This window comes from Petaurus breviceps, unplaced genomic scaffold (genome assembly GCF_028583685.1).
Source record: "Petaurus breviceps papuanus isolate PSGF00001 unplaced genomic scaffold, PetGlider_PUasm1.0 172, whole genome shotgun sequence".
NCBI lineage: Eukaryota > Metazoa > Chordata > Mammalia > Diprotodontia > Petauridae > Petaurus > Petaurus breviceps.
The window spans coordinates 6,167,364-6,192,722 of record NW_027185755.1 but is presented as its reverse complement, the minus strand read 5'-3'; the positions used below and the strand labels follow the sequence as shown (position 1 = coordinate 6,192,722).

General features: G+C 47.4%; 3 protein-coding genes across 12 annotated transcripts in view; all 3 read right to left on the bottom strand.

Annotated features, from left to right (window-relative positions):
• PBX4 (PBX homeobox 4) overlaps positions 1-9,404 on the bottom strand; it is a 60,716-nt gene extending 51,312 nt beyond the window's left edge. Inside the window, exons 1-2 of the mRNA XM_069083144.1 lie at positions 9,107-9,404; positions 174-247 (exon numbers count right to left, since the gene is read on the bottom strand). Coding sequence (XP_068939245.1) covers positions 174-247; positions 9,107-9,366 — 334 coding nt within the window. The 5' untranslated portion in view covers positions 9,367-9,404. The remainder of the gene's footprint in view (positions 1-173; positions 248-9,106) is intronic.
• A 1,191-nt stretch (positions 9,405-10,595) lies between these two features.
• Positions 10,596-18,327, bottom strand: LPAR2 (lysophosphatidic acid receptor 2). 2 transcript variants are annotated; one of them, XM_069083145.1, is made up of 3 exons: positions 17,820-18,327; positions 11,755-12,499; positions 10,596-11,273 (listed from the first exon to the last, which is right to left on the bottom strand). In XM_069083145.1, the coding sequence occupies exons 1-3, from the start codon at positions 17,826-17,828 to the stop codon at positions 10,975-10,977; spliced, it is 1,053 nt and encodes a 350-aa protein (XP_068939246.1). In that variant the 5' UTR covers positions 17,829-18,327; the 3' UTR covers positions 10,596-10,974. The 2 variants fall into 2 exon arrangements, with proteins under 2 accessions (XP_068939246.1, XP_068939247.1); XM_069083146.1 differs by lacking the exon at positions 17,820-18,327 and adding an exon at positions 15,374-15,465.
• GMIP (GEM interacting protein) lies at positions 15,949-25,294 on the bottom strand. Of its 9 annotated transcripts, XM_069083132.1 has the most exons (21): positions 24,449-25,294; positions 24,182-24,319; positions 23,156-23,246; positions 22,936-22,996; positions 22,757-22,814; positions 22,551-22,676; positions 22,308-22,372; positions 21,938-22,048; positions 21,706-21,786; positions 21,479-21,625; positions 21,233-21,370; positions 20,896-21,092; positions 20,660-20,760; positions 20,461-20,550; positions 20,128-20,273; positions 19,838-20,026; positions 19,248-19,385; positions 18,832-19,067; positions 18,442-18,751; positions 17,410-17,473; positions 15,949-16,567 (listed from the first exon to the last, which is right to left on the bottom strand). In XM_069083132.1, the coding sequence occupies exons 1-21, from the start codon at positions 24,663-24,665 to the stop codon at positions 16,101-16,103; spliced, it is 3,171 nt and encodes a 1,056-aa protein (XP_068939233.1). In that variant the 5' UTR covers positions 24,666-25,294; the 3' UTR covers positions 15,949-16,100. The 9 variants fall into 9 exon arrangements, with proteins under 9 accessions (XP_068939233.1, XP_068939232.1, XP_068939234.1 ...); XM_069083131.1 differs by having other exon boundaries at positions 24,182-25,294; XM_069083133.1 differs by lacking the exon at positions 24,182-24,319.
• Between the last annotated feature and the right edge of the window lie 65 nt (positions 25,295-25,359).

The following is a 25,359-nucleotide window of genomic DNA, read 5'->3' as shown; positions in this document are numbered from 1 at the left end:
TATATATTAAACCTATTACAGATAAGCCATAAAAAATAATTCACCACCAAAGGTATGATAGGCTAAGAAAAAAGTTTTTAGATTTGGCCAGATGCTAAAGATCAAGTAAAAGTAGTGTCCTTCAAGCCCAACGGGAGTATACTGTACAATTTTTCCCCCAAAGAATAACTTACCTGTCTTTTCCTTGATCTCACAGAGCACACTGAAGAGAGCAGGCTTCATTCGATGACAATTCAAAGCATGTTTTCTGAAAAGAAAGTTGAGAAATAGAGAAGATGGACATCAGGTTCAAAATCAATCAAACATTTATCAAGTATCTACTATGGCTAGGCATTGGGGATACAAATACAAAAATGAAAGCCCCTTCACGCTTACATCTACTGAGCGATACAACATACACATTAAGTATATACAAAATATATTCAGACTAACTACATATTGGGCTCTGCATATGAAGAAAACAAACAGCACTTGGGGCGGGGAGGAAGAGCCACAAAACCAACCTATATTGGTTCACTCACTTTATAGCCTCTCATAGTCCAGACTTTGCTTATCAAACACTAAGGATGTTTTTTAAATATAAATGGTCCTAATCGCCTATCGTACCCCAGACTGATGGGAGTCCCATCCATGCAGAGGCCAGGTTTCCCTTTCCTAGACCACTGCTGAGGTTTTTCAGGATGATTTCACCCTTCTTACCACTGCTCAGGAAGCCCAGGGTCTTTCTTCCCTGCTTTTCCCAGAGCACTGTTATCAGAGTTCCATTCTGAGCACTGTTTTCACCCAGTACTACAACATGACCAGAAGTATTCAACTATATTTTAAGCACTTTTGAAGTGCTTAAAGTATTATAACTCATTTACCTATCATGTTTTAAAGTTTACAACTGACTTTCTTCATAACAATCTTGAGAAGTAGGCAGTACAAGTGTCTCACAATCTCAAAGTTAGAAGGAAACCTGAGAGGTCATCTAGCATCATCACACCTGAGAACAACTGTACAACAAGTGTTACAGGTGGAATGCAGTCTTTACCTAAATGCTCTGAGAAGGAACCCAAAATATTATCACCATTTTGCAGAAAAGGAAAGTCAGAGAAGTCCACTGACAAGCAGTCACTGCACCAGAAGGCTCTGAGCCTAGTGCTCTTTATTGCTATACCACGACAACAAGCAACACTCAAGAATACTGAAATGGAAACTATGTCAACCTTTAATCTATTTTAAATTTCTAATGTTAAAACGTTTACTTGTTAGGTGAAACCCTAATGGTTTGTTTCAAGCTTTGCCAGTATTTATTATGTACTTAGAAATTTAATCTTTTTGGTAGCTAAATATTTTTACAGTTAAAATAGGAACAGAGGTAGAAGAAACTGAGTAAATTGTTACCAATTGTTAATGAAGTGGCATAAGCAGTTACTGCCTATTCTTTTTAACATGGAAGAATGAAAACAGTTCTTCAGTTCTCTTCAGATTAGTTTCTGCTGCTTTTGACAACCTCAGCAGCCCACCTGAAGGCAAGTTAATTCCAATATTTAAAGAATCTTCCATGATTTCATTGATAAGGTTGTGCCTCTGTAGCAGCAAGCACCCCAAGCGTCCTCAGGGTGGCTGCCCATACAGGTTCTTGGATCTGCTTTGTTAAAGGAAAGCAACTCAAAAGGGGTTAACAAGCTTACTTTAATCAGTCAGACATATATCGTTTACCTTGTTCAGGGGAAAAGGTCAGCACCCCGAACTTCAAAGTATACAGGCAGAATTATCAAGACAGAAACAGATCAAGTAAACAGATTTCCAAACTGTCCAACCATTACATCCATACCCAGTCAACATCTGGGTTTCCACATCTGGGTTTTTCAAAGGGGGGGGGGGCCGCTCTGGACAACGGTTTTTCAGAATACAGATCACATCACAGAACACTTCTCAAAGTGAGCCCCCAAAACAAAGCTACACATCAGGGCTTATATAGCCTTCTCCTGGCTCAGAGAATGTAACAACCTTATTGACTCACTGGCCAATCAAGAAGTATCTACTGAAAAACAACCCTCCCACCCCAGGCTTCAGGTGCACTTTAGCCTAGGGGCAGGGAAGATCTTCCAAATTTGCATTCCCATTACAGCCTCTTAGCAACCCACACTGCAACCTCCCTTCACAGTAGGCGATTTCATGATTTGCTGAGGTCAAAAATTTAACCCCAGCGGCCAACTTTCTGGTGTCAATCTTCTCCAAACTTAGCTGGGGGATGGGGGAGTAGGGTGGTCCATGGGGCTTCTACTCAAGCCCTTCTATCTTTTCAGAACCATAAGGCATTGGGTTGCACTAACATTGCCTTCTGGAACCCAATATGACTATAAACCCACAATGTTAATTTCCAGTGGAGGGAAGGTAAATTATCATTGTTTTAAAACAAAACAAAACAAAAAACTGCTCCTTATTACCAGAGAAGATGTGAGAAGAGGAGGGAGGCTACAAGGATGTGAAATGTCCATTATTTTATATGTCCAGTATATTATAAATTTCCCTCTTTAAAAATCTTGTATGAGAGGCAATGTGATTCAGTAGATGGAGAACTAGCCTTGAATTCTGGAAGACCTGAGTTAAAAGTCCTAATCTTTTAACATATAAAAACTTGGTGCACCCGTGCAAGAAAGCAAAATTTTCAATGCTTCCAAGCAACTCTTTAAGACCATCTATGTAAGTTGCAAAGCAGGCACCCGTTTGCAGGGACAGATGGAAGTTCCTTACTGGGCTTTCCCTATATCCCTGAAATCAAAGACTAGAATAAGAAAAACAATTTTGCCACTGGTGTCAACAACTTGGTATAATAGAAAACAGATGAAATGGAAGTCAGGACACCTGGGACCTGGTCCAGTAGCATGCCACTAACTGTAACCTTGGGTAAGACACTTAATTCCTCTGGGCATTTAGTTTCCTCCTTCCTAAAAAAAGAAAAATTTTTTTAAAGTTTAGGTCAGAAAATCTCTTAGCTCACTCATAGCTTTTTTATTTCACTCATAGCTTTATGATGAAAAGTCCTTAACAAAGAACCATGCACTAGAATAATATTCTATAGACCTTTATGGCAAAGTTCCAACTAATTACAGTCAGACTCCTCCCCAATGTCCTAAGTGGGTAAAACAATCAGCACATTTCACTTTAAATACACACTAATAGAATTTGCAGTATAGAAAAACTGTCAAAAACCAAAAGTACATGTTTTATTCTACAAATGTAGAAATTAAGATAAAATTCTGGCTTCCACAAGTTTTATGTTTTAATTTTTAGCTTGGACTCTACTCTTCCCCCCCAGTACAAATAAAAAAGGTTTTGGGAATTTAATTTGTGACGACAAACATCTCCATACACAGCTGCATAATATGGGCAACAACTCTATGAAGAAGATAGGTAATCTTAAAAAATATCTCAATGAAATGTTCCACCCTCATTTCTAGACATGTATGAACCCTTACTAGAGGTAGTCGGCAACTTTCAACAAGTACCTATTACAGACAAAGTACTAAACTGGAGAAGGGACCAAAAGAAGTAGAAAACATGACCTCTAAACTCAAGAAGCTTAAATCTAGGGAGGAAGGATACTCACAGAGGTACAGAAAATTCCATTTACAAAGCAAAGCAAACAGGTACCAAATAATAGATTATAATACAGAAAATGTAATTGCGGAGGGAGCACACATAAAGAAACGTAAGGAGAGGTGAGTTAGAAGAGTCACTGTGCTACATGCTTAATAAAACCCCCTCCATATCAAGAAAGTGAATTAGAGAATAGTTGTTCTTTGCCTTTATCATCTGGCACTGTTCCAATACTGGGCACAGTCTTTAGAGAAGACAAAAAGTACAATAATTTAGAAGGTTGTATTTTAACATTTTCTTTAAAGCATTATTTATGTGTGTATATGTATACATCTGTATATATAATAGATATGCACTGCATATACCTATATAAATGAACCCGTTCATTTACACATCTTTTCAAAAGCAAACTGAATTTTACTTCTATTCCTAATTAATTCAACACTACTTTAAAAGGGTCGTTGCTAAGATTCTAGATTTAAAACAATAACTCAAATCACATAAAAATGCAAAAAAAAAGTTTTTAATTGAAGAGAATTACCAGGATCCCAGCAGGCCACATTTCTTCTGAGGATAGTCCAAACCATACTGGGGCTGTCATGGGTTATCGGAAACATCACAGAAGATCAATATCTAAACCAAGCAAACAGCCTGAGAACAAAGACAGCTGACAGCTAAAGCCTAATGGCTGCTATTGTCCTCCCTTAAGTCTTCAACTGACTGGATGGACCTAAGGAGTCCTTAGTAAGTAAAGCAATCGATAAATTCAACAAATATTTATTATGTTCCTACCTAAGAACAAGGCACCATCCTCAGGCCAGGGTACACAAAAGTAAAAAAAGCCAGAGCAGTCCACACCTAATCAGGCTCCCCATCCCTACTCCAAAATTCAATGTTTGACCAGAAAAATCAATATAAATAACTCAATACAGAAGTCTATCACAGGATCATTTATTTAAACCAGAAACGGCATCAGAAGTTATCAGTTCCAACCTCCTCATTTCAAAAATGAGAAAACTGAGGCCCAGAAGGGAGGTTAAGTGATGTGCCCAAGGTCAAACAGATAATAAGTAGCAGAGCTGGGATTTAAACTTGGGTACTCAGTCCTGCATTCTTTTCTTGGTTGCTATATATATTTGTAGTTTTTTTTAATTTCACACTTCTTCAAACTTTTATGGCCCACTTCAGTGCTAAATCCTACAATCTTCTACAAAGAAATACAAATATGCACACAAATAATTTGGGTGCTAGTTCTAAGAATATAAAAAAATATATACCTTTACATTTATTAGATGTTTCCAATTTACAAATTAAAATTGAACCCAGATTTTAAAAGATTAGGAATTAATACATGGGCAAGCAGAACAAAAGAGCAGAACCAGAGTCTTAGTAGTCATCTAGTAAACTCCCACCTGAAACTTGAATCCCTGACATTCTACATAGTCTCAGTTTGAAGAATTTCACAAACAGGGAATTTTTTATTTCCCAATGCAAGTACGTTCTGTTTTGGCACAGTTCTAAGTGTCTGGAAGTGTCTTCTAATACTGAGTCAAAATCACCCTCCTTTTGATACATACCAGTTTATTAATGTCCTTCCTAAAATTCGGTGAACCTAGTAAATGATTAATAGTTAAATTACAAATCTCTCCAACTGAATATTAATAGAACTCCATATGACAAGGACCAAATCAAAAAGTAAAAAAAGATTTGGGAAATTTTACCTTCAAACTTACAAATAAAAAAGTGAAAGTCTTCAAAGAGACATCAGCAAGTTTCATTAATTTGCTTTAAAAAATATATGAATACTAAATGTTTTTCACTTTCAGGAACACAAAATCCATCAAATTTTGTATTCCAAATACATATAATACATAAAAATACATATAACATCAGAAAAGATACCATTTGATATATGTTCACATCTATTTATATATGTGTATATGTGTACATTAACACACATACATATATATATATGTGAATGTACTTCATAAAGTTTTTTTACCTTACAACTCTCTTTAAAATTGCTCAGTAGGGGCTGCTAGGTGGTACAGTGAATAGAGCACCAGCCCTGGAGTCAGGAGGACCTAAATTCAAATCTGGCCTCAGACACTTAACACTTATAGCGTTGTGACCTTGGGCAAATCACTTAACCCCAATTGCCCTGCTTTCTCCCCTGCAAAAAAAAAAAATTGCTCAGTAGTCATTTTCCATTACAATGAGGTCATACTAGCCACTGGAATGATACTGTATAAATTTATAGTTACAACTACCAGTATGAGAAGCTATCTTAGACCCACAGAATCTCGAATTTAAAATCAACTAAAAACATTAAACAGGTCACAAATTCAATGTCTGAGTCACCGGTGGTAAGTACAAAATTGTTTTATTATTTGCATTAAAAGATTCTGCCAATCACCAGCAAAGAAAGCCACAATACTTTATCAAATGATGTGAAATAATATCAATATGGACCCTTGTGATTAATTTAATGTTCATTAAATCTATAAAAACATCACATTCTCAAAAAGTCTTTCATTTTTAACATTAAATAACTAAGCAACTCTTTCTATGTAAGCAGTAATACTATTGAGTACTATTATTTAATTCAACTGGATAAACATTGGCTGACTTTCCATCCCCCTCTCTGTCCTATAATTGCCCATCTCTGTACCTTGGCTCATATTGCTTGCAATGCGTGGAACAAATTCTTTGGCTTCACCTCATCCTTGTCTGCACAAACATCTCTTTTTCTACAATGTTCCATTCAAGTGCCACTTCTTACCTGAAGCTTTGCCTGATGTCTATCCCCACCCCAGGTGAAAGTAATCTCTTGTAAAATTTCTCATAGCATTTTGATCAGGACCAATCTTTGATATTTAAGTGTTAAGCACTTTACAAATATTATCTCCTTTGATCATCACAACAACCCTGGAGGTGTGTGCTGTTATTATCTCCCTTTTTACAGTTGAAGAAACTGAAGCAGACAGAGGTAAAGTGACTTGCCCAGGATTACACAACTAAGAAGTATCTGAGGCCAGATCTGGACTCAATTCTTCCTGATACCAGGCCTGGCATTAGATCTACTTTGACACAGATGCCTCAGAGCATTAATGTTTCCAAAATACTTAATATATTCTCTTATTTGGGCTTTCTAACATCCTTGTAAGACAGCTACTACAGGTATTATAATCCGAACTTTACAGATGATGAAATCACTGGTCAAAGAGGCTATAAATGATTTGTCCATAATCTCACAGTCAGTAAGTGTGAGAGGTGGGATCCAAACTCAGATCTCCCTGTTCCATGTCAGTTTTCTTTCCATTACAATTCTGTTTTCTGAATGAAAGTCTAAATGAATGAATGAACCCCAAATCTGACAGCACTCTAGAAGTTATTAAGCACCCACACATATGGGAACTAAGGCACTTTAGAGCTGACGGAAGGCTCCTCAGCCAAATTCTTCTATGTGGGCAGGCACTTTAGGGAAAACACAATGATTCTGTAAAACTACATTGCTGAGATGACAGGATTTAGAGCTTCCAGAAGTCCCTTCTGCAGTCCTTGAACTCCATCATAATGCTACTTACTGCTCTCTACTTCTCTATTTCTCTTTTTATTAGGCTTCTCCAGTATTCTTTAGTTGTCATTTACAGACTTCAGCTAGAGATTTCATACACCACTGCTAAAGATCCCTGCTCTTTAACTATGTCAACACTACTCTAGTCTCTAGCTCTAAAAGGCTACTTCAGCAAACTAGTGCCTAGCTGAAGTCATCTGTCTGTTTAAATCACTGGTATCAGTCTGATTTAAATCTAGTCTGAACAGTTCTTGAACACTGTTGATTAGGCTAATTCATTTTAAATTTACTCCTATAAATAAGACTGTGTATTACATGGGTATTTAGACATATTTGGCAAAAAAAAATTTTCAGGAGAAAAAAATGTTTAAAATGAGTTTTATCTGATTTGCTGATAAAAATGGCCTCCGGTTTGGAAAAGAATTGGGAGAAGGGGAAAAATCCTATAACAAAAAGGTACTTTGGAAACCTTAAAGAACTTATTATTACTATTATCTGTTAGCAAGAGTCCAAGCCAGAAAAAAAATTATGAAAAAAAGTGCCTCGAGGACACCAAGATTTAACTAAACTATTAAAACTAACTCCCTAGTCACTCCCCTTAGATGATACATCTTTAGTAGAATTCTTTAACCTACTGGGGAAATGTCAGCTTTAATGTGGACTGAATCTAAAACAGAACAATTCATCCTGGGTCACAGTTGGAGTGCACATGTTTATATATCTGAAAGATCATCCCTTACCTGACATAAGCATATTCCGTTTGGAAACTGTTTTACCTCCCGTGCCAAAAAGAACTGTTTCATAAGCGTTCGGGAAGAATACTGTAACAATTCTAAAGGATACGAAACCTAATTGTCAATCCAGATGAAAGAGGGGGTAGGAATCTTTCCCTCACCTCCTCAGTTTAAACTTTAAATAGAGGACATTCCCCTCCCACATTCCTTCTCGGACTTTGTGGCATTTTACTTAATGACACCAGGGGCCCTCAGGCTCGACCAAGGTCACACAGTTAGCAGTTATGTGTCAAAACACCTAGACGAAAGCCCTAGCAAAGTTGGGTAGAACATTTGTGAGCCCATTTGAAATCAAGAAAGAGAAAGTGTGTTTTGATCTTTACTGTTGAAGGGATGAAACCACGGATCCATTGAAATATTGAAGGGAACTGTTACTCGTTCAGCATACTTTGACATTTGGAAAAATACGTTATTAGCCCCTTCCATTCTTCTTTCTGTGTACATTCTCTTGTTTTCCCATAAGTCTATCATATGGTACCTACCCAAAGACACTCGGTAAAAGAGTAGGATAAATCATGTTAGCACTGACTGTAGTAGGTCGACGTTCAACATGTTGTCCTGTCACTCCTGATGGAGAACAACTCAGTCTCCGAATCTGGGTTTCGTCCTTCCCGGAAGTCATTTATTAAGGCGCCTTTATTAAGCGCCTATTATGTACCAGGCGCCTATTATGTACCAGACGCTGCCTTAAGCGACGAGAACACAAAGAAAGGCAAAAAGCAGTCCCTGCTCTCAAGGAGCGAGCTCACATTAGCAAGCAGTTATTAAGCATGATGCTATGTGCTGTGATGTGCTAGACAGGCACTGAGCTTCCCCAACTCTCCTTCAGGGAGAGAACACCCATGGTGTCGGACTTTGCACCTGGGCGCCGGGGGAAATAAAGTTTGGGGAAACTCATTCCTCGTCCACCTTCCACCTCCGAGGGCAGAGGTGAACCCGGCCTAGAAACGCAGTTCCTACTCAATTCATTCAGGACTCCTTCCCCTCCGGCTGCTGCAGGATAGGAGAGGTGGCCCGGTTCCCAGGTTACGGACCCTCCTCTGCCCCCTCCCCCACTCTGGCCGGACCCTTTCCGACCTCCGCGCGGAGGTGGGTTCCCCCTCCCCCACCCTCCCTCTCCGTGCAGACCCCTCCCCTTCCCCCGTACCGGGCCTGCGCCTCGTCCAAGCTCTGGTCGGTGATGGCCATGATCTGCTGCAGGATGTCGCCGGTGTCCTGGTGCGGGCCGGGTCCCGGGGCGGGCGGCGGGGGCCCCGGCGGCGGCGGGAGGCGGTGCGGGGCCGCGGGCTCCAGCTCCTCGGCGTCGGGCGGAGGCAGGGGCAGGGGAGGGATCCCGGAGAGCGCCCCCACGGGGTGCGTGGCCGCAGCAGCCGCTGCCGCCGCCAGCAGCCGGGACGGGTCGTCCATGGCCCGGAGGCACTGAGGGAGGGGGCGCCCGCGGGGCCTCCGGCGGCGTCGTCGGCGACTAACAGCCCCGCGCCTCGCGACCGCCTCGCGCGCTCCGACAGGCCCCGCCGCGGGGGCGCGCGCCTAGCCCCGCCCCCGGTCTGCCGGCCGCTTTCCGCCCCCGCGGCGCGCGCCAGCTAGAGTCCACCCCCGGCCACGCCCCGCGCCGCAGGGAGGCCGCTGGCTCCGTTACCAAGGCAACAGCCTCCGCCCCCGCCCTCCACTAGGAGGGTCTAAGCCTCGGCTTCAGGGATGCCCGCCCCACGTTCCTCCTACGGATGTCTCCACCCGCCCCCGCCACAGTAGAGGCCACATTTTGAGGTTGGGGGAGACTGAGCCCCAAACTGACGCTGGACTGCAAAAGGCTGAATTCTAATCTGAGGCGGGGTTGGGGGAGGCTGACCCCCCAATCAGGGGCTAGACTAGAGGAGGCTGAGCCCCAAACTAAGGTTGGGCTGATAGATAGGGCTGGCTGAATCCCAATCTGAGACTCCCTTGGGGTAGACCCAGGCTCCCCTTCAGGGAATGGCTCTTCTAAAGAGGAATCAGACCTGGTGCCATGGGAGAGTCTTATTTCCTCTTATCTTGGGGAGAAAGTAGTAGTTCCAGGGCTCCTGAGCACAGCCCATCATTTCTGTCTCTAGTGGAGCTTCCCTATTCCAGGAGACTCTGGCCTCAAACCTATGGACACAAGGCTGACTTGGGGGCAGAGGAAGGGACAGTGGAGTTGCAAGCCACTCCCCCTTCCCCATCTGCACACAAAGCACCCTCCCTTCCCAGACTATCACAGATAGTGATTGCTTTTAGACAAAGCAAGATGGAGAATCTTTGTCTCTGCTAGGCTGAGTGCTTTGAAGTGTCACACCCTTTGGAAACTGGAGGTCCCAGGTTTCCAAGGGGACCAGTTGGATGAAGGGATATAGCTCTTAATTGTGGATCAGGAGACAGACCACCCACAGGAATAAAAGGGAGATAGGATTGGCACAGGGCTATTCCAGACAAAACCTCACTCCCATATCTGTTGAAGGGCCAGAAATGCCTAGCTTAGGTTAACACAAGGAAGGCTTCAGTCAATGGAGAAGAGGTGAAGGGAGGCAGATTCCCAGCTTTGGCCTATGGGGAAGGGTTGGGGGGAGGATAAGCATAAACTTCAGCCACCCATTTTCCTCACAGAATCAGATCCAACCAGATTATGAATCCATGGTCCTTATTAATCCCTTTGATGTGAGAAGCAAATCCACAATGTCCAAACCAAGAACTGAAGGGAGCCCTTTCCCAGCCCCCAAGGGTTAAACAGTCAAGTGTTTGTAAAATTGTCAAATAAAAGCATCTCCCTTCTCCCCACTAAGTGGGGGTGGGAGTGGGGGACTACAGACGGTTAACCCTGGGATTACATCAAGGCAAATCAATGGGGGGATCCTGGTCCTCACCTTGATAGTCTATAGCCACAGTGATCAGTTTCATTTCATTTGAAGGGGATAAGTGTCAGCCTACCTAAGAGGCAGTTCATAGCAGTCAGTCCCCATCCCAATCACAGTTATCAGTCCTGTCCCATTGGTGTAGAGACAGCTAAAGGGAAGAATCCACCAGGGGATGGCCACTGTCAGGAAGACTGACCCTCATTCCAGGTCTTGGCCCATTTTGGGGCATGTGTCGGGAAGAGCTCCTCAAACAGCCACAGAGTAGACGGCGGAAGGTGCTGCGCATCTCAGCATCCCGGCACGAATATACAACTGGGTTGACCAGTGAGTTAGCCTCAGCCAAAAGCAAGAAGTACTTTTCCACAGCTAAGACATTGCATGAATCACAGCCCAGTCCGTCCAGAAGTAACACCACCTGGCCAGGTGTCCAGCAGACCACAAATGCCCCTGGGGACAGAGAACAGAATAATCAGTAGGTGTTAGTTGTGGGCTCAGTCAAGATGTTGCCCACTCTGAGGGATTTGGTCAATTGTGGTGGATAAGTCACTCATAGAAGAGTACCAGACACTCCAGAAGGGAGAATCAGTTATTTTCAAAGAAACCAGTCACTTTCAGGGGGAGAAGGGAAATCAATCACAGCTGCAATTACTGTCAGAGAAGGTAAGTCACTAGAAGGGTAGTGGGCAGTCCAACCATTTTAAAGGATATTTTTATAGCTGGCATCAGATCGGTTAGAAGGGATTGGGTCAATTACTCTAAGGACCTTGGTTTCTCTGAGAGTCAAAATCATTACAGGTGCCTCAGTCACCTTGGGGGGGGGGGAGAGCAATCAGTGGTAACCAGTGAGGAGTCAATGAGTGGGTTAGTCATTGGGAGGGAGTTAGTCACTGAAGGGAGGAGGTCCACATTGTAGACAAAGTTCCCTCACCCAAAATGATGACCACTGTCTTGACTAGAGCGATTGTGGTCTCACGGTATCGTGGGTGGAAGCCAGCGTGTTGTGACATGCGATTCATGCGCCTTCGCACATAGAGGAAGATGCGTGCATAGACAGCTGCCATAAGTAGGAAGGCCAGCAGGTTGCCAAGGGCCCAGGCAGTCAGGAAGGTACGGCTGTAGAGTGGGGCCAGGCGGGCACAGTGGTCCAGGTTACACAAGCAGTTCCAATAGGAGGGCAAAAGCGCCAGGCCCAGTGCAACAATCCAACTGCCAGCCATGAGCAGCAGCACACGGCCCCGGGGTAGAAGGCTCAGTGGCTGGACCGCCATGACACTGCGGTGCCGCTCCACAGCGATGGCCAGCAGGTTGACAACAGAAGCACTGAGGCTAGCGTCCAGCAGTCCCTGCCGCAAAAACCAGACCCTCACTGACAGCTGAACTGTGCGGGGGCCTGTGTGCAGCATGAGGAACAGGTAGGCCAATCCTGCAAACAGATCGGCTGCAGCCAGGTTCCCTAGCAGATAGTAAATGGGTAGGTGTAGCCGCCGGTTGGAAATTATGGCCACGATGACCAGCAGGTTGGTCAGTAGAACTACTACACTGACGGTAAGCCCCAGGACCACCATTACTACATCCTTGGGCTGCCAGTACAGACTCAGCTGCTTCCCACTGTGGTTGTAGAAGAAGCTCACAGATTCATTGTCATAACAGTGATCCATGACTGCAGCCAAAACCTGGGAACATAAGAAGCTAGTGGTCAGTGAAGACAAAGGTAGAGGGGATAATCACTGTGAGGATACAAGAAGCTAAAAGTGTCAGGACATTGGGGGGGCAGAGATCAGTCAGTGAGAGGGCAGGAAGGAGACAAGGGGACTGGCTAGTAAAAGTACATAAATGGAGGGTAGTCAGGGTGACAATTGTGAGAGGCCAGTCAATGAGGGAGAAATCAGTATGAAGAAATATCGGCTCACTCAGTGAAAGGACATGGAAGAGGCAGCAGTGGTCACTATGGAGACACAGGATAGGAAGTTAGATAACCAGGGAAGGGAAAAATTAGTGAAGAGACATAGGTGAGGGTAGTCAGTAAGGAGACCAGCTAAAGAAATTATATGAGAGCACAGAGAATGATAGTTGGTATCTGAAAAGAAAAAGGTCAGTGGTTACTTCTATGAGAAAAGACCACTACTGCTCAAAGATCAGCATAGCACCTTTACATTTAGAAGGTAATCAATCAATACAGTATAGATTCAGTACTTACTACGTGCCAGGTGCGCTAATCGTCTCTGGGATTATACAAAGAAAGGCAAAAACAGTCCCAGTACTCAAAGAGCTTAATATACTAATGAAGGAAATAACATAGAAATAAACAGGCATATGTAAGTTGGAGGCAACTAGGTGGCTCAGTGGACAGACTGCTGGGCCTGGAGTCAGGAAGACTTGAGTGCCAATCTGAATTCAGATACTAGTTGTGTGATCCTGGACAAGTCATTTAACCTGTTTGTCTTAATCCACTAGAAAAAGAAATAGCAATTGTTCCAGTATCTTTGCCCCATAGACAGCATTGTTGTGCTGTGATCCATGGGGTCAGAAAGAGTTGGACATGACTGACTCAACTAATATACAAGATAAATACAGAGAACCTTAGAAGCAAAGGCTGGGTTGGGGGGGGGGGGAACTGGGAAAGGCTTTTTGCAGAAGGTGGCAGTCAAGCTGAGTCATTAAAGAACCCTGGGATAGCAAGAGATAGAGGTGAGGAAAAAACATTCCAAGTGTGGGGGACATCCAGTACAAATACAGAGGTGAGAAAAGGAGTTTCAACTGTGTGGAAATAGTCTGACATCCAGAGAGGAGTAAAGTGTCCCAATTGGAAGAATAGGAAGGGAACCAGGTTGTAAAGAGTCTTAATTGCCAAACAAAAGATTTCTTATATGATCCTGGAAGTAAAAGGGAGTAATTGGACTTTGAGTGTGTGGAAGTGACATGCTTTATGAAAATCACTCATAGTTGTGTGGAAGGTGAATTAGAATGGGGAGAAACTTGAGGCAGGAAGACCAACCACCAGGCTACTGCAATAGTCCAGGTGAGAGGTGATGAGGGCATGCATCTGGGGTGGTGGCTGTGTCAGGGGAGGGAAGGGAATGTATACAGGGGTTTGGTAAAAGCAGAAGTGGCAGGACTTGGCAGCAGATTGGTTAAGTGGAACGAGAGGAGTGCAGAATGACATTAAGGGAGTGAGGGTGACTTGGAGGATGGTAGTGCCCTTAACAATAACAAGAAAACTGAGAAACGGGGGTTGGAAGGAGGGTAGTAATGAGCTATTTTGGACACAGTGAGTTTGAGAAGGGTCCAGGACATCCAGTTAGAGATGTCCAAAGAGGTAGCTAGTGATCTAAGACCAGAACTGAGAAGAAAAACTAGAGCTGAATACATTAGATTTGGGAAACACCTTCATAGAAAGAACTGAACCCAGGAGCGCTAGTGAGATCACCAAAGAAGAGGGTATATAGATAAAAGAAAGGGCCCAGGACAGAGTCAAAGGGTACACCTACAGTTATAAGGCAGAACAAGGATGAAGATCCAGAGAAGGAGACAGAGAAGGAGCAGTCAAGAGAGGTAGGAGAAACAAGAGAGTAGCATCATGAAAACGGAAAGAAAGGAGTTTCCAACAGGAGAAGGTGACTGGCCTCTGCTGGGAACTGGGAGATATGTAGAAAGGGGAGGTGAGGAGAAGAGGAGAGGAAAGGGGCAGGGGAGAGGGAAAACAGATCTCCAGCTGCTTCCTTGGAATGAGGCCGGTACTAGTGAGAAGCTCTCATGCACACTGAGAGAGGGGGCCTCCCCAAAACTCCTAGGAGCTATAAGCAGATTTGAAACAACGGGAACCCCCTCCCCCTCATCGAAAAGGCCTGGTGGCAGCTCTGGCACTTGGGGTCTGTCTTTGGGCGGAGCAGTCTTATCAGGCAGGGTTTTTGCCCCCCCCTCTTTGGTCAGCAGGCAGTTTTAGAGCCCCCTAACAATCAACAGCTTCACTCCCCCTTTCCCCAATATTAACAACTCCGTAGGCTGCAGCCCTTCCCTCTCCTATCTGGAACCCGAACCCAACAAATATCCCTCTCACCGATACGGCTCCCGCCTAGCAGCCCCAAAAAAGAGCCCGCCTCCTAACCCCTAACTTTTCCCACACTCTTCCCGGCCCCTTTCCCCTCCTCCAACTCTCAGAAGTTTTTTGATCCCTCCTTCCATCAGTTCCCTCCCCAAGAATGGCAAAGAAGGCCCCCCGCCGCCCCTTCCCGTTCAAACCCCGTTTGTAAGTAAAGCCCCAATTCACAGGCGCAGAGTCCCGGGTCTGGGCCGGGCCGACTCCGCGCCCTCTCCCCAGGTCCGCCCGCCACAAAGCCCTTCCGGCCCTCTCCCCGATCCCGGGCCCGCCACCGAGCCCCCTCCCCACCCAATCGCCGGCCAGTCACAAGTCACCTACAGCACTCTCTAATGTCCCGAGCCCGCCGCGGAGCCCCAGTTACCTAAGTCTCCCACCCACAACCCCCCACCCAGCTACCGGGTCCCCCACCCGCCTCTCCCGGAACCCCCTCCTCCACAGAGCCAGAGACCTGAGACCACCTGGAGCCGGTTTCTCCGCGTGCCGCCCGGTGGGCGGTGCCAGGGCGGGCGGGAGGGACTGGAGGCAGGGGGCGGTTCCCTGAGATTTCTGCAGAATCTCGGCCCTGCCCAACTTCTCTGGCCCGAGCCCGAGGCAAGCCTGACTGCCTGCCTACCTGCGGAAGAGGGTTTCTAGAAGGCCTCTCTTATACTTCACTTTTATGTCGATCGTAAGCTCTTTGAAGGCAGAGATCCATTTCTTTCTTTTTTGTCTTTGTAGCCGCAAAGCCTGTTACTTCCGAAGCTTAATAAATGCTTATTGAATTAAGGGCTGGAAAATTTGTTTCATGGCCTCCCTCTGAGCTGTGGGTGGGGTGGGGTGGAATAGGTGTTTCCTCTTAGGTTGGCACCTCTGGTCTGACCCTCCTTCACCATGCCACACCCACTCACCCCTCCCTCACCAGCCTCTGCACCTGGTAGCTTGGCCAGAGCTGCTAGGTAGGGTCACCAGTCAGTGGCCTCCTTGATCCCTCCCTCATTAGATGGTCAACTCTGTCCCATATATAACCCAAGTCAGACAGCCAGAAACAAGGAAGGCGGAGAAATTTATTGACTGCTAGTTAGTGACAGCAATGGTCAGTGAGAGCAAAGGGAATATGGTCACTCCAACTGCTCTGAGTGACCAGAAAATGACCTGCATTGGCTGTGAGGCTCTCAGGATGGGGAGGAAGGAGAATGTCACAAATGGTCCTCGGCCTCCTCAAACTGGGGCTGGAGCTCAGGCTGGGGCTGGGATTGGGGCTGGAGCTCAGGCTGGGGCTGGTACTGACAGAGCAAGGGTTGGGACTGAGGTTCTGGTTCAGGCCAGCAGGGAGATTCCCTGCCATCCTGAGAACCCTCTCTCTGGAGTTTGGAGAGGAGTCGGGCTGTCTCCTGGGTAATCTCAAAGTGCTTTGGCAGTTTGGCTCGGCGAAGGGGGCTGCCTTCTGGGGAGGCACTGGCCCAAGGCCCCTGACCCCGAAGGCTTCCACGTCGGTCCTTGATAGGGGCTTCCTCACAGAGTTTAGAGGCCACCAGGGCCAGGCTAGACAACTGGTGGATGACTGGCTTGACTCCCCCTGCCCGGGGATATTTCACAGGCTGGCGACTAAAGTGCCCCCGGGATTGTGTCCCTAGAGGAGTTTCCTCACGAACTTGATTGGAATCTGACAGAGGAAAGGGGCTGATTAGTTCTAGCCTCCCTAAATCTTCCTCCAACATTATTCCTACATATACTTAACTCAGAGAATGATTCCCTAGAATAGTGTACCTCTAGGCCCCCCCCGCCCAGTTATCCCTAGGTCACCAGTACCCCAAGTTCTGAAGGCAGCTAGGTGGCTCAGTGGATAGAGTACTAGACCTGGATTCAGGAATTGTTGTTCCGTTGTTCAGTTGTGTCAGACTCTTTGTGACTCTGTGGACCATAATGTCCATGGGGTTTTCTTGGCAAAGATACTAGAGTGGTTTGCCATTTCCTTCTCCAGTGGATTAAGGCAAACAGAAATTAAATAATTTGCCCATGGTCACACAGCTAGTTAAGTTTCTGATATTGGATTTGAATTCAGATCTGACTCCAGGTTCAGTATTTTATCCACTGAGCTATCTATACCTCTTGGAGTCAGTAGTATCTGAGTTCAAATGGATACTAGTTGTGTGACTCTGAACAAGTCACTTAACCTCTCTATGCTTCATTTTCCTCATCTGTAAAATGGGGATAATAGCATCTATCTCCCAGGGTTTTTGTAAGGATAAAATAAGACAATATCTCTAAAATGCTTTGCAAACCTATATAAATGCTAGTTATTATTATTACTAGTAATAATTAAATTCATTTAGGGCAACAGTATGCCATACCTCTCAGGGATGTTCAAGATATCAATGCTGTCAGTCCTTCCTCAGTTACTTCCCAGACTAGCCCCCAAATCTTTGAGACAGAGTCATATTTACCTAAGACCTCCCAGACTCAAGTTCCAAATACTCCCAGCCATTTTCTAACTATTATGCTCACCTTCTCCCTCTTCTGAGGGCTTTCCAACAACCCATTCAATGAGGTCACCTTTGGACGGTGAAGTCTGTGAAGAGAATCATCAGTATGACCAGAGAGACTCAAGAGGTCTCAACTCTGAGACCCAAAGAGTCTGTTCCAGAATAGACCTAGATATTCTGATCCAGGATAGAACCACAAACCTGAGGCAGAAACAGAGACCCAAAGGTCCTGACTGGCTCAAAAGGTTTCGCCCAAGACAGTAGTCTAACCCAAAGACATTCAGAGTCTCATCTGGAAATGACCCAGAGATTTTAACTTGGCCTGGAGGAAAAGAAACCCCCAAAGTCAAACCCAAGACCAAAAGCACCTAAACTGGGACAGAGAGAGAAAAATCCTGAGAGTTTACCTGAGACAGACCCATACAGTCTTACCTTGGCCATGGACAGGCACACAGAGATGGATTCCTACTCAGTGAGCCTGGCCTAGGACAGACTCCAGCACAGTGCTAGAATCAGAAGTGTTCAGGACCCCTCACAAATCTCACTCTTTCCCCACTCCTTGGAAATCCTTTGTGAGTTTCTTGACAAGCCAAGGATCTCTCCCCTTAGTAGAATTTACACAGAACCTTAACTATTGGAGGAAATCTCTCTGATAATATAAAACAATCTCTCAGGTATGCTGAAATTTGGGCAAGTTCATGCTTCCACATGTATTATCAGATTTCTAGGAGGTACCACTCCCCACCCCTACCATTCCCTGTAGGGCTCAGAATGTCATTTCCTCTTTACATTTTATTTATGCTATTCCCCATCATCTCTGACACTATAGCTTTGAGAGCCATTACAGTCTCACACACACACACACACACACCAACTGTAGAACACTACTCTTTCTTCCCTGTTACCCTACTGTTCCCATTCCCCTCCCCCATTCCCCTTAACCTGTTGCTTCACCACTTCCCTTGACTCAGTTCAGGCTCTCTGGCAATGTACAGAACCTCCAGAGAGGTTGTGCAGTAGAGAGAGCTGGAAACTGACTAGAAATGGACCCTACCTCATCAGATGATGCTTGGACCCCTGGAGTCCCAGACCCCTCTTCAGCAGAGCACTGTGTGGCAGGATCAGGAGTTCCAGAGTCGGATGTTTCTGCAGTGGTTGGAGGGAGTTCTTCCATCCCAAAGACATGCTCATAGTGGATAATGAGGAACTCAACCATCTGGGCCTGGTATCCTGAGTCCAGAAGGCAGGCCACTGGGCTGGTGCTGACCCCACCCTGGCCCTTTGGTGGCCGAAGCAGTGTTGGCCCAAACACGATGCCCAAGTTGTTGGCTGACATCTTGTTTTCCTCAAACCTTGAGGCCACCCTGGAGGAAGACCTGGGTTTAGAGGTTGCTACCAAGAGACCTCTCCTAGCCCCTGGTCCTAGCCCCAGCCCCAACCCTACCTGAACAAATGGGCCACCAGGTGCCGGAGAGTATTGTAGTTGGAACAAGGCAACTGTCTCAGGAGAGTTCTCAGGGCACTAACAGCTTCAGCTGAAGGGTCAGCATTGGGGCTGGGGTCAAGATTGAGTTCAGATTCAGAGCTCCCTGAGGCATCTGATGATACCCCTGGTTGCAGGGTCTTAGCCAGAGAGATGAAGGCACCATAGAGTTGGGAGGGGATGATAGAATCTGTGAGCTGGGAGAACAAGGAGTATTCTGGCTTTACTCCCAGAACAGATCTTGATTTGCTGCTCCACCCTCCTATCCCTCATGGGCTCCCCTCTTCCCCACCTGGCTTCCCTCCTTTAGTCTCCCAAGCCCTCCACCATCCTCCTTGGCTCCCTGATTCCCCCTTCACATCTGGCCTGAGCCCCACCTCTTTAAGGAAGTGCTTGAGTACTCCAGTGACATCATGGGGAGAGTTACCCGACAACTCCACCAAGGCCCAGCCATTTTCAAAGGCCTGACACAGGCGCTCCACTCGAACCCGGGACCCACTAATGCGGTAAATACCCTAAGGATTGGAATTTTAAGCCATGAAGCCAAAATGTCACTTAAAGACCTGAATCATTCAAAGCTCATGGAGATACTGGGAAGTGAAGGGTCAGATGGCTGATTCTGGGATCAAGATCTGGCTAGGGGTCACTAGGAGTCAGGATCAGGGTTGGTTTTTCCCTCACCTCATACCTAGAACACACCCCCTCTCCAACTCTTCCTTAACAAGATCACTGGCTTCCTTCAAAGTTTAATTCACGTGCATATCTTAAAAGAAACCTATGATAATCTCCTTAATTGCTAATGCCTCCCCCAATTACTTAATATATGTTTTGCTTAATTTTTTAATCTACACATTGGTTTCTCGAGGGCAGGAACTGTAATTTTTGTCATTGTATCCAGAGTACCCTAGTACAATGTGTGACACACAGTAGGCACTTAAATGCTTATTAAATAGAATTGACTTGGCACCTGTACGCCGAGGGCACGGTGCTCAATTTCAGTCGTACATTTGATGACCAAGAAGGGCACCTCCTCTGGGAAGTCCCGTGGCAGCTGTAGAAAGTCAACTCCAAATAGCTGGGTTCTGGCTGGGAGCTTCCTGTGTCCACACAGGATCAGTAAAGACTGCTGGCAACGCTTGTGACAGGTCAGAGAGCACTGGAAAGTGATCATAAAGGGGTTGAGTGTCACTGGGAATCATGGAAAGACTGAGAGTCGTCAAGGGGCAAGAGGTCAGAGAGGAGTCAGGGTCACAATACCTCCTCACACTCGATCCCGCTGACCATGAAGGTCTCACATTCACGGCACTTAGCTGGGCCTCGAAGTCTTCGAAAACGGTGGGTCTGGGCTGCACTGGATAGTGACCACTTCTTCAATGTCTCACTGTCTGCTCCATCCCCAAGCTCTGGGGGTCAGGAGGGGAAGGACATTCAGGTTAGGGTCATCCCAGGTCTGGCCCCCAATTCCCCTCTTTTTGAGGTTATCTAATAATTCAGGGTCTGGGGTTCATTTAGGGGGATGAGTCATGAGAAGAGAGAAGCTCTCACTTTTTCCAAACCTATGGGGGATGATGTCCAAAACTAAAACCTCACCAGGGCTGGATGTAGGAGAGTCCAGAGATCGAGACTCACTGCTTCCACCTACACTGTCCACATCGCTGCCTAGAGAGATGCCCAGGCTCCCTGGACAGAGAGGAAGACCAGTTATGAGTATAAATACTTGTGAGGGCCCCATCACCTCACTCCCATCTCCCCAAAACATTTCCCCACATGTTATTCCTCATTCCCTCACCCTGGTCCCCAGGATCTTCCCACAAGCTGAGCTCCAATAAGGATTCATTGGACTGTAAGGATTGCTGGGATGGGACCTTCTTTCGAGTATCCAGAGGGGAGCTGAAGGGAGTTAGAGATGAGTGCTAAGCCAGGTCAGGCACAGAATCTTCTCACATCCAAACCCCCTTGCCCTGACCCAGTATTTCCACAAGGTACTGACCATCCCCTGAGTATTGACCCATAGGCATTCCCCACCTGTGTGCTGAGGCCACAAATTCCTGGAAGGAGAAATCCGGTGGGGCTGGAGGAGGGGGTTCTGGCCACATTGTCTGTACAAACTCAAGGTACCGCTGACCAGGCTCAAAGGGAGCACAGCATTCACTAAGTGCTGAGAAACCCTGGGGTCCTCGTTGAGCCAGGTCCCCTCGAAGGCTGAAGAGGTACAGGGACACCTAGGGAAATACATAGATGCCTTATCAATCACTCAGAAACCCAGAAATTTCCCCTCCCCCATATTCTCAAACTTTCAGAGGCCCCCAAACCCTCCTTAAGGGAACAGTCATCTAAGAGACACCCCCATCCCAACACTCACCTTCTTGAGTTCCACATCCCCCTGAAGCAACATCTTCCGGACACGGGACACAATTCTCTGTTTTGTAGCCTCCAGATCCCGCTGCCGGAGGTTGGCCTCCCGGATGCAGGCCTGATAGTGAGCTTCAGCCTCCTGTGCCTGGGGAAACCACAAATGGAGAGGGAAGGAAACTGAGGCACAGTGACAGGAAACAGAGCCATGGGGGGAGATGCTCACATTTAGCAAGATCAGAGGCTGGGCCCCTACCTTGGCCTGGGCTTCCTCCCGTGAACGGCGCCTTCGCTCTTGCTGCTTGCTGGGGACCTCAGGAAGGCCCAAGATTCGAGCCTGTGCATCCTCACTCCTCTGTAGGTACTGGACCCGAGCTCGCCGTAAGGCCAGCACTGCTTCATTCTGGGAGCAGAGGTCAGGGTCAGTGGTGGTAGGGGTCAGGGATGAGCAGGTACCTCCCTCTCCCCTGGTTTCCCCCTCACCATCCTCTTCTGCTCACGAGCCCACTGGGCCTTCATCTCTTTCCGTCTTTTCTCTATTTCATTCCTCTGGGCCACCAGGGGCTGTAGGGACAGAGACTGGGGTTGAGCAGGACCTCTTTGAGAAAGGTCTATAGCTCTGGGACTCCCTACCTGCTCAGCTCTTCCCAGAAGGAGTCAGTGGGGATGAAGGCGCATGCCCACATACATGCATACTTGTAACACACACACATACCTGGTAATAATTATGTTTCTGCTGTGCCAGTATCTGCATTGTCAGGTCTCCAAGGATGAAGTCCTGCTCTAGGAAGAGGCCATAGACATCTCGGAGTGGTCCTGGAGGATGCTGGGAAAAAGGCAGAAATCAAGAGAGGAAACTAGAGAGTTCAAGGACCATAGCCTGATGGAACTGGACATGACCTCACAAACCTAGTTCAATTGACCCCCTGGGCCCAAGGTCACTGGAGAACAGCATTGAATCTAACTCTTCCAACTCCTAGGTCTGGACTCTTTCCTCCACAGAAGAGAGAAAGAGGACTGGGGCTGAGGGAGGATGGGGATGGGGGAGAGGGGAACGATTTTGAGTAGGGTAAATAGGGCCATACCTGTTGCTGGATGGATGCCTTTGCTGCCTCAGCAAGCTTCATGATGTTTTTGGAAAATTCTAGCTCTGGAAAGAGAAAAATGAAACTAAGTGTGAGGTTAAGTGTCATGGCTAGGAGGAGATGATTATAAAGGGTCAGAGGTGAAGACGGAGGAGGAAGAAAGTGTCAAGGTCAAAAGGACAGATTAAAGCCTGGGGCCCAGAGGAGGTCAGGGAACAGTGCTGGAGTTTGGCCAGGAATCACCATAGCTTGCTCTCTTTTCAGTCCAGTTCAGAATCTCTTTTAGATGTCTGCTCCACATCTTGGCATAATCCAGGGCAGCTTCCACACCTCCTTCACTGCGCACAAGCCGGGTGTCCAGTTCCTCCCCTTGAGAAAAAAGGTCAACTGAAGGGACTAAGTCAATCCTTAACCTGACCCAGGCCCCAAACCGTGACCCCAGACTATACCTGTGAGGGGGACAGGGTCTCCAGGGAAGGGGCTGCTCCAGCTTTGGGTCTCATTAATCTACGGGAAAAGCTCAGTGTTTAGCTGGTGGTCACTGACCCCTGATCCCTTCCCTAGGATCTAGGTAGGAATTCTTAGAGGTATAAGCAGATCCAATCCTTCCCCCTCTCTTTCCTCTTACCTCTACTCCTGGCTCAGGATCATCCAATGGTTCTGAGTCTCCAACCAACATTTCCACAGCCCTGGAGGGGGGGTAGGGGTGGGGCTAGGTTAGGGTTCCCATGGTTGAATCTATCCGGGGTGGGGGTCAGCGGGTTCTGGATTTCTGGGGTTTAGGGGCGTCATCTTGGAGGATTCTGGGATTGAATCTCCCTCCCCTCTCCCTCCCTCCCCCCACTCACGAATTTCCCAAAGAAATCTCCAGGTTGTCCAGGCTCCTGAAGATTTCACTGTAACGATTTCTGTTGTCAGTGCCCTGAGTCTGGGGGAGACCTGGAGGTGGGGTATGGGTGTAAAAAGGGTTGTACACATCCCAGCTACACTTGCCTCGTGCACAATGACCACTCCAGATAGAGGCAGTAGTTCCTGAGCCTGCATGAAATTTCAATCCTAGGAAGACTCATGCCCCAGGTCTATCTCTGCCTTCCGGGTCTGAGTTTTTAATCACAATTAGGGCTCCAGGAACTCATAAATGCAGAGACATTTACACGTGTGTGTACACTGGACTCCAAGTATGCATATACAGATACAGATACATACACACAGACACATACCTGCACACAGAGGGAGAAAGCTCACAGAGGGAGAAAGGTGCTCTGTGAATGTCACTGGGCCTTTCCCCCACCCCATTCCATATTCAGCAGAAGCAGAAGCTGCCACTTCCCCCACCTTGGCAACCGGATGGGGGAGGGCCCGGCATGAGGGTGAGGAGGGGACGATTGTAGGGAAAGGAGGGGGGAACTTGCACCCTTATATCCCCCTCATACCTAGCTGGGTTTCCTCCATGGTTCTAGGTGCAGGCCCAGGGGGCTGCTAGGTGGAGGTGACCGGATGCAGCAGTTAGGGGCCAACCTCTCCCCTCCCCCTTCGCCCCCCCCCCCCCAGGCTTCCTGCTTCCGTACAGGGACCCGCCCCCCCTCCACAGGGCGGGGACACGCCCGGCGGGAAGTTCACTGTGCCCCCAGTTTCTTGCTCCCGCCCCCATGTGCTGGTTCGAGTTGAGCAGGCCTGGGGTTGTGAATTTCTGTTCGCAGGCTGTCATCGCCAGCCCTGGTCACTATCCAAGCTCAGAACCTGGACAGGCACCTGGAACCCGGCTCCTCCGCACAGACACACAGGTACACACACTCTTACGCACAGCCCCAGGGCTTTTCCGAGACCCGTCCTTTCTAGACTCCGCCCCCTCACCTGGGTCCCCGCCCCCTCACCTTGCACAGCATTGACTAACGCTGCCGCAGCCCCCTGGACACATGGTCCCGCCAGCACCGGGTACCGGGTCTGGAGCTCGGCCACTGCCTGAAGCAGGTCACTAAGACGAGCCTCTAGGGGGTCAGCCCCAGCTCCGCCTGCGGGGGAGACGGTGTGAAGGTTCAACCCAGAGAGTCCTCCCCGAGACCCCGCTCTGTGGGTCTGACCCTCACTGTGCTGGCTGCTCTCCCTCGTGGGCCAAGGGTGAACCTGCCCCCACCACTCACAGCCCTCCCGGCACAGCGCCCGAAAGTTGAGGAATTTCCCGTTGATGAGGCGGAGGTGAGCCGAGACGCGGCGGAGCTGGCCCGGTGAGTTCCAGCCAGGGTCGAGGCCAGGCATCTGCTGGGCAGACACCCCTGGGGGCCCCAGGCATCCTGCTTGCTCAGGGGGCTCCCCCACAGCCCCTGCCCGGCTCATAGCTTTCTGGCAGATGTGGACCATGGGCTGCCCCAGGAGTTTGGAGACCCAATGGTACTGGCCCCAGCCAGCTTAGGGCCTTCTTGTGAGAACACCAGGTCACAGGAGCCCAGTGATCCTGTTCCTGGGTGGCCTTCACAGGTCAGGACAGATGCAGGGGGCTGCCCCAGCCAGGTCGTGATGAGGGTGGCTCAGCCACATTCCAGCTCCTGGTTGACAAGCTAAGTATTAACCTCTCCCTGACTGGGTAGGCTAGGAATTAGCCAAGCAGGGGAGGAACCTTATATAAAGAGGGGAGGCACTACTCCTGGGGCCTGAAATCTGGGACAGGGAGTCAAACAGCCACAGACTGAAGCCTACTCATCTGGTTCTGGTACTGCCACCCCATGGTGTTTCTGGCCATTAGGGATTAGGGAGAAGGCTGACATGAAGAAGGGAAGGATCTGGACCACCTTTTGTTGGCTCATAGAATCACAGGAAAAACAACCTCTCTCCACTAAAAAAAAATTAAGTGAGAGAGTTAATGGAGGCCTAAAGGGTTCAATAACAGCCCAGGAGGTACCAGCTAGACCAGTTGTTGGGAATGGACAGAGGGTGGGACTCTGGGTGAGGAAGGAAGCCTTAAAAAAAACCAGCCAAGCAGGCTGAGGTAGCTTCACTTGCCTGCACTGCCCGCCTTCCCCCTTCCCAACCTGGGGACTCCTCTCAAAAGAGGGGC

Excerpts from the sequence above, each read along its gene's own strand:
- LPAR2 (XM_069083145.1), bottom strand. Across the intron at positions 11,274-11,754 it reads GACAGTGGTCATCATTTTGG|GGGCATTTGTGGTCTGCTGG; the intron begins GTGAGGGAACTT and ends CTCTGTCCCCAG.
- GMIP (XM_069083131.1), bottom strand. The coding sequence starts at position 24,665 with ATGGTCCACATCTGCCAGAAAGCTATGAGCCGGGCAGGGGCTGTGGGG. Across the intron at positions 21,371-21,478 it reads GGGAGGAAGCCCAGGCCAAG|GCACAGGAGGCTGAAGCTCA; the intron begins GTAGGGGCCCAG and ends TGGTTTCCCCAG. Across the intron at positions 20,551-20,659 it reads GGAAGATCCTGGGGACCAGG|GGAGCCTGGGCATCTCTCTA; the intron begins GTGAGGGAATGA and ends CTCTCTGTCCAG.